The sequence below is a fragment of the Mesocricetus auratus genome, unplaced genomic scaffold (genome assembly GCF_017639785.1).
Source record: "Mesocricetus auratus isolate SY011 unplaced genomic scaffold, BCM_Maur_2.0 Super-Scaffold_100004, whole genome shotgun sequence".
NCBI classification, from domain to species: Eukaryota; Metazoa; Chordata; class Mammalia; order Rodentia; family Cricetidae; genus Mesocricetus; species Mesocricetus auratus.
The window spans coordinates 108924957-108938191 of NW_024429189.1; the positions used below are offsets into that span (position 1 = coordinate 108924957).

At 39.8% G+C, this 13235-nt stretch overlaps 1 protein-coding gene across 4 annotated transcripts in view; it reads right to left on the minus strand.

The window, feature by feature from the left end:
• Positions 1–13235, minus strand: part of Kif16b (kinesin family member 16B) — a 263590-nt gene that overhangs the window by 19707 nt on the left and 230648 nt on the right. For all 4 annotated transcript variants that reach the window (XM_040746394.1, XM_040746395.1, XM_040746393.1 and 1 more), the window contains one exon: positions 11448–11531. In XM_040746394.1, the coding sequence (XP_040602328.1) occupies positions 11448–11531 (84 nt within the window). The remainder of the gene's footprint in view (positions 1–11447; positions 11532–13235) is intronic.

The window sequence follows — 13235 nt, forward strand, 5'->3', positions numbered from 1 at the left end:
GTTACCATCTTAAAGCCTTTAGTGTTTGTTCATCCTTGAAAGATGAGTAAGCTTGCCCAAGTGAATCCAAAAAAGCATGCAAGTATGACCACCTCATTTCTGTCTGCAGTGAACAGACATGTTTTCTGTGATGGCTAATTTTATGTGCTACTTGGTGTAGTCAGAATGCTTGTATTTGGCTAAACACAATTCTGAGCATGATGAAAATGGTGGGTCCAGATGAGACTGACACTTGAGTAAGTAGATGCAGCAAATAAAGAACCTTCTCCAATAGTGATAGATCTCATTCAATCAGGTGAAAGCCTCAAGAGGACAAAGGTACTTAGTCTGCCATGAATATGAAGGAACTTTTCTTGCCTGGCTGTGATGAGCTGGGAAACCAGCCCTTTTGTCTTTGGACTTAAATGACTTTCTTGGTACTTGGAGCAAAATTTAACATAATGTGTTCAGAATCTTGGGCATCCACATTAATTCCATCACCATGCCCCAGGTTCCATTCATTTGAGTGACAAGCCATCTTTCTGATCTGCTGACTTTTCTTATTACTGCACCTGGAGGACAGGAAGAGCTCAGCCACTGTTCTGCTCCCACCATGCCACCTGCAGCAAATCTGGTCCTTCTTCTACTTTGGCTTCTCAATTGTCTCTGTATCAAGTCCAAAGCAGGGAAACAGCTATGGGGGTTAGTTCTTCTGTCTTTGATGACAAATATACCAGTGTCCTTTCACAGTAGATCTACATTCTTGGGTCCCACCCTGGGTTGGAGGAATCTGAATTAATTTGCAAAAGGTTTTGGAATCTGTTACCCAAGAGAATTTCAAAGATTGGCCTGACAGTTTGGGGTACCATTGCTTTCATACTCATTGATTTCAGGGGCAAACAAAAATACAGTAGATATGGTTATACTTGGGACAGTGTCTCATAATCGCTTGTTGAGCTGTCCCTGGGATATCAGAATACACAGATGATAGGGCTGAGTGCATGCAGTACAGGCTCACAGTGAAAGCATGGGACAGTTCCAAGCATGAATGGCACTGGTAGTTGCTAGATTGATTAATAAATGCAGGGGAGACCACCATCAAAGACAGTACCAGACATCAAGTACTTGCTGTAAAATGCAGAGGCATGGATCTCACATTCTGTAAAACACTCCTTGTAAGAAGCCACATAGGCCACTGACAGAACAGACAGAATGAAAGGTAGCAACACACTCAACAAAGTTCAGGACATGCAGAGGTCAGAAGGTAAGTGATGTGGCACCACCCACAAAGTGTGGTGAAAAACACAAAGGGTAGTGATACTCACGGACACTAAGAGACTCATACCTGATGCTGTGTGGATAGATTCAGGTGTTGGTCAAAACCACCCAGTAGATATAAAATGGGAAATATGAAATATTGGTGTGGTCTGAATACTAACTATTTACTTATCCATAATGAAACAACTCTCTCTCATATGAATGTGTGTATGTGTGTGTGTGTGTGTGTGTGTGTATGTGCATGAGACAGAGAGAGAGAGATGCAAAGACAGACCATGAGCATCCTAAACTACCTAAACTATTCTTAAACATAATCCTCTCTCTCTCTCTCTCTCTCTCTCTCTCTCTCTCTCTCTCTCTCTCTCTCTCTCTCTCTCTCTCTCTCTCTCTCTCTGTATCTGTGTGTGTCTATGGCACATACACACTAAATGTTGAAGCTGGGTGATGTCGGAGGGTATACTGAGGTTCAAAACATTGTAGTTTCTGGATTTACATGTTTTATATATTGTTTTAAAACAAAAATAAAAAGCAGGTAGGATATGGCTTCTATGTGAGGGTATTGTGTGAGTCCTGTTAGTCCAGGGAGGTTTGAAAGGTATCTAATCTGCCACAGCAGAAACGCACTAGCAAGGTAGGCTCCTTCTCTGGCAGAACTTGAGTAAAAGCAATTGCTCTTTTTATTCTTTTTCATAAATTGTTTTGAATCTGAAAGGGTTGCAAACATCTGTCAAAGAAGGTCACTGTACACCATAAGAGGCCATTTCTATAGATAATATTTGAATGTAAAGATTGATATCCTTAACAACTATTAGCTCTGTAACCCAACTCAACAGGATTCTTGGAAGGATCAAGTTTTAATGCTACAAAATACAGAGATAGAGGCAGAGCACCCTACACTAAGACTTCCTTTGTAACCCATGGGGGACTTTTTTTTTAATGAACAGTGTAATTAACTATAACAATGGGTCCCTTGCTGATGTTATAAGACAGAGGGCAAGAAGGCCTTCTGAACCAAACCACACAGTGACAGGGGCTTCTTCTTCTTCTTCTTTTGATTTCCTGGAGGTTATTTTTTATTAAAAATTTTTCATATATTTTATCATGCTTTCTCTCTCCTCTAACTCCTTCCAGACTCTCCCTACCTGACTTCATTTCTTTCTTTCAAAAAGAAAAACCAAGAAGCAAACAAGAAATCAAATAAAAAATAAGAATACCCACCTTCCCCCACTAACCCATAAAGATGAAAACAAAACCTGTCCCTTCAAAGTTTAGGAATCCATGTGGAAGAGGAGAAGAAAGACTGTAAGAGCCGAGGAGGATGGGTGACTCCCAGGAAACAGTATCTTCCAGATACAAAAGGACTGCTGATTCATATATGGACTCTACCACACTCCCTCCCCTCAAGGCTCAGGGGTCTATATGGAAGTAGAGGCAGAAATATCCTAAGAGCTAGAGGCAATGGACAACTTCAAGGGATCAGCATTTCTAGACACAACAGGCCAGATGTCCATATGAATTCACAGAGACTTCCATAGAACCCACAAGAGCCATACAAGTACAAGCCAGAGAAAAGCCTAGTATGGAGGAAGGGTAGTGAGCACAGAGTCCCACCCCTAGCCAAGCAGCTATATTTGCAAGGGAGTGACACTGAGATATATCAACCACACCCCAGGCAGTCTCCATGTTCCAGAGTAGTTGACCAACATAAACTGGATTCAATGTGGTGTGTGTGTGTGGTGTGTGTGTTTGTCTGTGTGTTTATATGGGTACTTATGTGGTTTTGGTGGGTTGTTTTGCCTTTACAAAACAGAAAGAACATGAAGTTGGGTGGGGAAGGGAAAGAATATGACAAAAATATATTGTATAAAATTGTCAAGAAATAAAAACATAAAAAGAATTTGTCAGATATGCTATATTACAGTTATTCCCTTACTGTCGGTGCCCACTTCAGTATGGTCCTTTCCAGTTTTCTTACTTCATTCACAGTGTAACAGGGTAACACTGTAAAATTAGCCTGACATCTTCTAGCCTTCTAGGAGGAGAGCCAAGGACATTCGGAGAGATCTGCACATGGTTTTAGGGTGTGCCATGGATTAATGCCTGTGAAAACTGAAAGAAGGCAAGCTGGGCAGAGGAAAGTGAATTTCTGGTCATAATAAATAAAGGATCAATCAGCTGGAATAAAGTTCTCAAGCCAAGATGGCCTTTTGGAACTATCCTGAAGAAGAAAGGGACACCCAATTTTTATCATCCAAATAATCCAGTCACTGGAAAGTTACTTGCTCCAAGAATATGAGTAAGTCAAGTTGCTCTTCTCAGCAATGACAGCTCTGAAGATATGAGAGTTGAGAGTGTTCATCAGTCACCAGCCCTAGCAGCTGGGGACAGGGGCATTTCTAGCCTGACAGGCTTGGATTTGGGCAGGGTATGGATGAGCTTCTATTATATCCTTAGCTCATAAAATAGAAGTCCCTTGAGGCTAAGAAGGATGCTGTATCTCACTGCCCAAGAGCCACTCAAATACTTGCTTTTGAACTCACATGGGGACAGAAAGTTGTGAAAATTTCCATTTGAACTTACTGTGAAGAACACAGGCAAAGATAAAACAGACTCGAAGAAAGAATTGATAAATAACTGTAGTTGGGCTTGGGACCTGGGACCAAGCTGTACTTGCCCCCAAGAATAATATACATGTGCAGATGTTAAAAACAAAAACATCACAGCTAAGAGCTGAGGTCCTCATTGCTAGTTCATAGGTTTACACTGGGAGGTTAAGGATGGAGAGCAATTTTTCACACTCCACACAGGGCATCCAAATCCCCTACTCACCCAGGACAGAATGTAACTTGGCAAAGGAGAGAAAGAGAATGGAAGAGTGCCACCATTTGCAAATGGCGTAGAAGGTACTTAGCTCATCTTGGAGGCCTCTCCATGAGGAATCTTCTTAGAAATGTTTAAATTTGCTTTACTCTGACTGCTCATGGAAACCCAGTGGGATTTTTTCCTCTATTCCTCTATTGAGCAATAGTGAAGGTCAAAGAGCTTCCACTCAAACTGATGTTTTGTTTTGTTTTTTAATCACAGAAAAGGATTTCCTGACATTGGTTAACCCAAGGTCCTTGGCATATACACCCCTTTATCTGGTGGTACCCGTGTCTGATAACCTCCAAACCCTGATCAGCTTCTTCTCACACTCCAACAGCCACTTAACCCTATTCAGAATGCTTTGCTGTGGATAGTGGTGCTAATGGCCTAATAACAGAAAATAGCCTGCTAATGCCAGTGAGCAGATAACCAGAAGAAAAAAAAATACAAAACCCTGATGAAGAAGAAATGGCTCTTTGTAGGAGGTATCTCTTTAATCTCTGGCTATGTTTTATAATAGTTCTATCATTAGACATTGTGTAAGATCAGCAGAAAATAGATGAAAAGAATGTTAAATTAAGCAGAGATTCTCAATAGCTCTTTGATAGCCGAGGAAACAGAAAATGTGAGCTTTTTGTTCCCTTCTTGAAATTTAGTCTGAAATTGAAAGGACTAAGACTATATATATATATACACACAAATAATTGGTTTTTTTGTTGTTGTTGGAATGTCAGTGTTTGAGATTAAAAAGAAATTGAAGCAGCATGAGTCACTATTGGCAGAAAAAATTAGGTGTGTAGTACAGCGATCCTAGTTCAGAATGTGACTCAGGACAGTGGGGTGTGTCAATATTGACTGTCATTACTAAGATGTATGTTCAGAAGAAAAGGAGTTTGGAAAATAACTCTTCATTCAGTTTACTGCTCCAATTAGACAGACCTACACCCATAGAATCTGGGCATCCTGTAGAGTGAGATATTTTAAAGATCCCCTGGAACTGGCCTGCGTGTTCACAGCTAAATCTCAGTGTTCTCCTGTGGACTGTAAGCAAGTTCAAAAATTCCAACATCCGGTAAGACCACAGAAGGGCAAGGCAAACAGAACAAAATGCAGAGAATACTTCATAATCATGTCTGAACAGAGACAAAAATAAATGCTCCCTTACTAAGACAATGTGACTATTATCTTTCAAATTCAATCAAATTCTAAACCACACTGTTTGGATTTCTAGGTAAGAATCATTAGTATACCTAATCATAGAACAGACTTTAATAACTAGTCCAGAGCAAATGCTCATGTTTTTTTGGCACATTCTTTCAAATAATACAAATCCTAACGTGAATTTATACCATATTTTTTTCTGAGATGCCTTTATGGTTTCCCATGGGATGTGTTTATATATACCTATGCACATAATACATACATACATACATACATACATACATACATATATACAACCATATATTCTCTTGTTGACTTGAGTTAATACATCTTTAAACCTTGTTTAAAAGGTGGATGTCTTCCAGGGGTATCTGACTGAAAACCACTGAGTCTTAGCAATTTTTTCTACAATGGCATGGTAGATATACAGAAAGAACTAACAAGCTATACCCCCCACAAAACATTTAACGGTAAGAAAAGCTGCTATTTCCACAATGATCTGGCACCAATGGTCATTCTTGCATGGACAAGGTTCCACTATGATCCAAAACTTCAGACAGCCACTTCTCAGACTGTAAATTAGTAGACTAAAGAGGGCTTTATCACATCAAGATAGTTCTAGTGCCTCTAAGTTATTACCATAAGCAAGGTTCTCATTTAATTTTAATGCCCACCACTGCCACTGTCATCATTGTTGTCTTATCTCATCACCATCATCACCGTCACCACTACCACCACCACCACCACCACCATCACCACCCGTATCATCATCATCTCCACAAGAATCTTCACAACTGTTGCATCAACCAGCTTGTTTGGGTGTTCCACGCGTGCTCTCCTTTTTTGCAGGAAGACTGTGCTGACATCACTTTGCAAACAAAGGAACTGAAGAAGTGACTATCCACTGCAAGGGCAAGGGGCCGATGCAGGACTGAGGGTGGAGTGCTGCACTTCAGGCCCACAGTCTTGGCTGCTCCTGGCCTACCTTAACTATGGGCATGAAAATGTCTGCTATTGTACTTTGAAGCAAATGTTCTAGACATTTCTCAGGTTCTTACTTCTGAAGGTGACACTATTGCTCTTGAAGGCATTGTAGATATAGAGTATTTCAGATATTTTCTTTCATCACAGTTATTCCCTGAAGTGATAGACTACTAAGATGATTAGCTGAAATATTTTCAAGTAGGAAATACTGCTCTCTAAAATAAGTAACCTAAAATGCACCCCTCTCCCTCATAAATTAACAGAAATAAAACAATCTGATTAATTTAGAAGATAATTTGGACAGGTTTTCTGGTAAGTCAACAGAGGTGATATACACGTGAAGGTTCAGGGAAGACAAATAATTTAATCAGCTGTTATTCTGCTGCCTGCATGTAGCTTAAGAGTCTACTATTACTGTAAGGGCTGTAGATCTGTGCTACAAAACATGAAGCAAGGTTAAGTTAATCTTTTAATTAAGCAGGCAGTTTAGCTTAATTTTTTTTTTGGTTGGGTTTGTTTGCTTTAGGTTTCTTATATTCTTTGTTATGATTTGAGGCTTTGATTTCATTTGCTCTTTCTTTTGTTCGTGTTGTTTTGCTATTTTACCAAAGCTATTTACTGTTTATATTGTGGTCCCTTTAAGCCACTATTGAGTAAAGTGACTATTTTTATTAATACAAAAAAAAAAGAGTCTACTGTGAGAAAAGTGGGGATGGGAACAGGGAGGTGGTAAGGGGATACGGGGGTGGTAGGAACATAGAAGCAGTAAGGGGGGATGGCAGGAGAGGGTTCATGTGGGGATGAGGACAGGGAGGTGGTAAGGGTCCTGGCAGGAAAGGGTTCATGTGTGGAAGGGAACAGGGAGGTGGTAAGGGGGGATGGCAGGAAAGGGTTCATGTGGGGAAGGGAACAGGGAGGCAGCTAAGGTGGGTGGTGGAAGGGGCAACTAAAACAAAGTGTGTGTGAAAATACAAAACAATTAAAAATAAGTCTACATGGGAATAATGTGCCATTCCACAGTTTTAAAAATTAATAAAACTGTAAGCAATTAAGATTTGGAAACTTTATTTGCCAAAAAGCAAGTCAACAATCACAATACATACCTTCCCTTGGACAGAAATATATGTGAGATCATAACCAAAGGCCATCTCACTGCCGTAGTCATTGACTTAGTTCCTTTTCCTATTGCTGTGATAAAAATCCATGACAAAAGAAACTCAGAGAAGAAAGGGTTTATTATGGTTCACATTCCATGGCAAAGAAGTCAAGATGTCAGGGGCCTGAAACAGCTGGTCACACAATTCACAATAAGGAAATAAAGAAGGCCAAATGCATGCTGTTTTCCTCCATTTACACAGTGCAGGATCCCAGCCAGCCAAGGGGGTGACCCACAGTGGGCAGGTCTTTCTACCTCAAATAATGTAAAGACATGCTTAGAGGATCTCCAAGGAGGCTGTAGCTGTGTCACACAGACAGCACTAACTACCCAATAACATAGCATGAATGATAACGAACTTCTTTATCCTTAGAACACTATATGTCCCACAGGAGTGTCATCCTAACTTTGATGAATGGAATGACATTTCAGAGAAAAGAATAGGCAGCAGTGCTTGGCTAACCTTGTAATAAGCCTGAATTTATCTAAAGAACAGCAAGATGATCAAGGAATGATCCAGAAAGGCTCTGGAAGTCATGTTGAGAGTGAGCTGAGGTTTTGCCACTTCCTCACTAACTGTGGGACCTTTATCATCCCACCACATGGTTCTTCACCTGTGAACAAAGAAAACTCTCTCCCTGAGCTTGCTATGAGAAGTAAGCAGTTCACTACAATTGCTTTCCACTTGTGTTTAGCATTTACTAGAAACCACATGTGAGAAAGCTGGATCTGTGGAGGGGCAGTCAATTGCAACAGTGGCAACAGTGGCACTTTGATACGGTTCAGCACCATAGTCACATTGTCTAGTTTCAAAAACCATAATCCATCATCCATCTATCCATCTATCCATCTATCCATCCATCCATCCATCCATCCATGCTCCCTCTCTTCCTCACCTCATCAGTTGGAAACAGAGAATGCTTTCTGTTTATCTACACTGCCTTATGTGTCAATGGGAGAAGGAATGTCCAGTAGAACTTGACTGCTTAAAGAAATGGTCTACCTTTATATGCACCAAACTGGTTCAGTTGGGTCAGGAAGGGGGCAATAGGAAGATTCGCCCAAGTTATATTTTAAGATTCTTCTGTTTCTTTGTGAACAAAAGTGCCAGGAAGCATGTGAATGTGATTTGTGAATCATCTTTAGGATAGATTATGAAAAATAGGCTCTAATTATGGACAAGTGATGGCCACAGAATGCTGTTTGGGTGGAATCATTACAAATGTATCAGAAAAGGTGCTGCAGGGAAGGTTATATTCCTTCACTTATCATCTCATCCCTACTCCTGGGGGGTCACACCTACAATGATATATCGGTATTCGATGCTATATATACTCCTAAGTTTTATGATGCAGAATGTTACATGCTACAACCAATCCTAGTCTTCTACCATCGCCACAAGGCACACAACTAATCTTTCCAAGGCAAGAAATTCACCTCAGAAACAGCTTTTCCTATCACGCAATTTTCATCCCTACCCAGCATTTTAGGAAATAATTATTTTAACAGATTAACTTGCAAAAGTGCTACACACAATAAAACTCACTAAAAATCACTGTTTTATACAGCTGTATAAAGGTAATTATGTTCATATAATTGTATTTCTGTATTTTAATAATTTTCATTCCTTTTAAGTAAACATCACAGATACTAGCTAGTACACATCTTAATGAAATTCACTTTTCTTTATGTGTTTATGACATCTCCAGATAAATTTTAAGAAACTTAGCGTATGTTTTAGAGGGAAAGAAATGTGTCAATAATCTTTGTGTGCTATGTAACACTTAGCATTGGCTCCAGCACGGGAATGAAATTAAACAAGTGTTTGTTGAGTTAAGTCATAAGTAGTTAACAGAAAGCAGCTGTTACTTTTCACATAAACATACACTAACTCAAATGGTGGCCTATGATGCTAGAACATCAAATGAAAATCCTCAATAGCCACAGGAAATTAATGCAAGAATCTCAGGTTAAATTGCCATTAAACTGAAGGTGAATTATACTTGCTTCTTGAAAAGAAGGTAACGGTAAGATTTAATACTCAGTGTTAGGTGAAACACATTTATCTTCAAATACAAGTGCCTATCTCCCCAAGGTATGAAATACATTTGGTAAAAGCACCAGTACTGAACAGTCATAGGCAACCACAGGGATACTTGTATAAATACAGGGCTGTGGTTGGGGTAAGTGTCCCAAAGGCATATGTGTTAAAGGCTTATTCTATAGTTTGGTGTTACTGCTAACTAGGTAGAGGAATCTGTGAGAAATGGAGCCTAGTGGGAGGAAGTTGGGTTACTGAGGACATAATCTTGACCACTTTTCTCTCTCTGTCTCTCTCTCTCTCTGTCTCTCCTCCCTGTCTGTCTCCGTCTCCGTCTCCCCTCTCTCTATGTTCTGCTTTGCTACAGCCCTGAAGGGGAGCCATGCGACTGTAACCATGGACTGAAACTATGAACCAAAATAATCTATTTATCTTTTTAGGCTGCCACAGGGTACATCCAACTCAACAATGGATGATTTAATAGACTAAGTGATGACGTAGGACTAATTGACTCATCCAACCAGTAGTCCATGGGTTGCATGAAGCTGCATGTGGCTGACAATAGCCACGAATGCTCAAAATTTCAAGCTTCCTTAAAACATTGAGGTTCCGTCCCCTAGTTTTTGTTTGTAACTCAACTGTGTATTTCTTGAGCATGAACTTTCTAGATGGCAGAGTCATATCAGAATGTCAAAGGGCTGTGCACCCCTAAATAGGAGACACTGAAGGAACAAGTGTGGGTTCTAACTGAAAACACCATGCATGAGAGACTATTTTGCATTTGGAATGGAAAGCCAAAGGCCACTAAGCTTTGCTCTTAAAATGTGTCACCAACAACCACAGTTTGTTGTAGCAGTGTTGGTTTCATGAGAATGTAATCAGAGCTCTGGGAAGCTAGAAATAACAACAGCCAACAATAGCCAATAATCTATTTTTAAAACAGGGTTATGGCTGTTTTCATTAAAAATGAGGCTACATAGTCAAGGCAGGGAAAGAAAATCATCACTACTTGAAGTGTTAAGGGTTCTGTTTGTTTGTTTTACACAGCACTTTGGAGCTCAGAGAGAGCTTGATCAGGCAGACTCACCAAAATAAGCTTGTACTTGAAGGCTGAGTCTTTCACTGAATTTTTAGGGCTATGCATCATAGGATACATTTGAGAGCCCATCACAGTGTTTCTTGAGCCCAGTCTTCCTGGACTCAGGACCTCTTCAAATTTGTAGCTTCAGTGTGGCTGCAGAGTCTAGAAGCATGTTCAACTTGGCATCCCAGAGGAGCAAGACAATTACCAAAGTTTTGTATTGCACGTCACACTTTACAAAGACTTGTTCTGACAGAATTTCATTTCTAATAAGACTTATGACTATTCCTGACAAAGACACAAAGAAAGCTTCGAGAGCTCCACTGAATTGTCCTGGCAAAAGCACTCAGATTTTGCAAATGGATACTCCTCAACCCACAAACTAGTGACAGCAGTCAGCTATGGATACTGGCAGCAAGGTAGTCACAAAAACAGGTTGTGTTAAACTGGGCTCTATGTGTAGCTAGCTTGGCAGATTAAGTTAAAATAAATCCAAAGATACTGAACTGGGACTAAAATAGGTCTGAATCTTCTCCCTCCCAAGGTTCTGGAAAAAGCAACAATGACAACATACTAAGTTCGGTTAATTAATTCCAAATTCTCTTCAGTGAGCTCTGTGCTCTCATCCTGTATCACATGCCATCTGTCTGTGGGGAATATGCAGTGTTCACTTGCACCCTGCTTCCTAACCCTCAGAAAACCCCACAATCATAGAAATGGTAGCCAGACCAGAGGGGGCGAAAGACCTGATTTAGAGTCAAGTGATACGATCATGCTGAGGTCTACTGTTGCCATCTCCTGTGTTAATGAAGCAGCTCTTCACAGTCTTCAATAAAAACAAAGGTCCCAATGAATCAGTGGTGAGTGTTCTACACAAGGAGGTGAAAAGCTTGATCCCTTACCTCTAAGTGTGTCCGCCGCTCAGCAACCACTCGCTCGTCTTTGTTTCCAAAGAGCTTCTTTGGGGGAAATTCAAGAGCAGCAAGCTGAAATACAGATTTAAGGAGCTACATTATGGTCACATCTATGATCTTTCATCTATTATTAATTAAACATTTTTTTAGTGTCCCTATTATGGAGCAAAGAGAGAAGCTTAAAGTTTAAAGGTGGTAGGCTCTGCCTCTGGTTGCCCATCAACACTGAAGACCTCAGGTAACCATGGATCAGATTCCTCAGGGTCAAATGAGAAAACAGGAAAGTGTGAATTTGGACAATAGACTTTAAAGACTGGATTCCATGCTATATACTATTTTTTTTATAAAACAAACAAACAAAAAAATGAAAAAACAAAACCTATGATGAGCCTAGTGGTGCCTGAGATCCTACCAACCGAGTTTTTTATGTTACTTTTGTGTTTTGAAATAGGATCTCACTCTCAGCCCAAGCTGGCCTAGAATTATGTACATAGCCCAGGCTGGTATTGAATGCAGATAGTCCTCCTGACTTACAGTCCTATGTGTGGGAATTACTGTTAGGAGCCATCACAAGGTTTTATATTTTTAACTTATTTTGATGCATTCTCTTGCTATTTTACCTAAGCATTGAACTTTACAGGAGCTCAGGTAGTTATTACTTTTCTCTGGAAATAGGAATTTGAAAATTCCACCTACAAACTGGTCATTTTGTAAAATGTTTCTTAGACAATTACTAAGGTCCTCTAAACAGTCCACATTGCCTTCTTTTAGGTTAGTGCAGGTGAGGGTAACCTGGGAGAAAAAGAGGCTTTTCATTAAATGCATCACCTCATTTCCTTAAAAATGAAGGTTCGGAATTAGTTCTCTGTCTTAAAAGCCCACAGTCATCTTCCTTGATGCTCTTCCTCGGGAAGGCATACAGATCATAATAAGAAGGTTAAGTTTTATTACATGCCCAGGCCAGAAAGGACCGCATAATCTGGTGATACCCTGACTATCCAGTCTTGCATTGGCAGAATGAATGCTAAGCTGCAATAATTGATATTGTGGGTAGAAGTCATTGTTTTCTTATTTCTCACCTTTGGTGGATAAACTGAAGTCTATGAAGTATTATTAAGAAAAATAAATAAATATTTCTTCAACAAAGTAGGGTACAATAGGCCACAAAATTCCAATTTATACCTATACAAATCACTAAGGTGATTTTAATTTATAGTGTCACAGCTGTAGGTAAAAGAAAAAATAGAATTGGCTTCTGTATACTTAAGACTTCAAAAACATAGTAAAATATGCTACAAATACCAAAAAAGTATAATGTGTGAGAGAAAAACTTGCCTGATGTTCAAACTCCAGGCACCCTGCAGCCAACAACTGAGTCAAGACATATACATGACTGCTCCAGGAAGTACTCCCTCTCCAGTTCCTTCTTCCCACTCTAGGAGGGCTGACAGTAGCCCAACTAACTTCTAATAGCAAATTTTGGTTCTGCTTTTCATTTTGTATGAGTAGCACCAACATTGAGTCTTGTGTAACTAGACAAGGCTCTAACACTGAGTTGTATCCTCAATCCTGTTTTTACCTTTAAAATTTTGTGACATAAACTCATTAAGTTTTGGAGGCTAGTCTTGAACTTGTAATCTCCTTGCTTCATCCTTCTGAACAGCTGGAACATTATGAACTCAATGCGAAAGGCACTATACAGTTGTTTCAGTTTTTGAATATACATTTGCTGATTACCATGCTTGGAGGAACCATCCAAAGTTGCATGTAGTGACA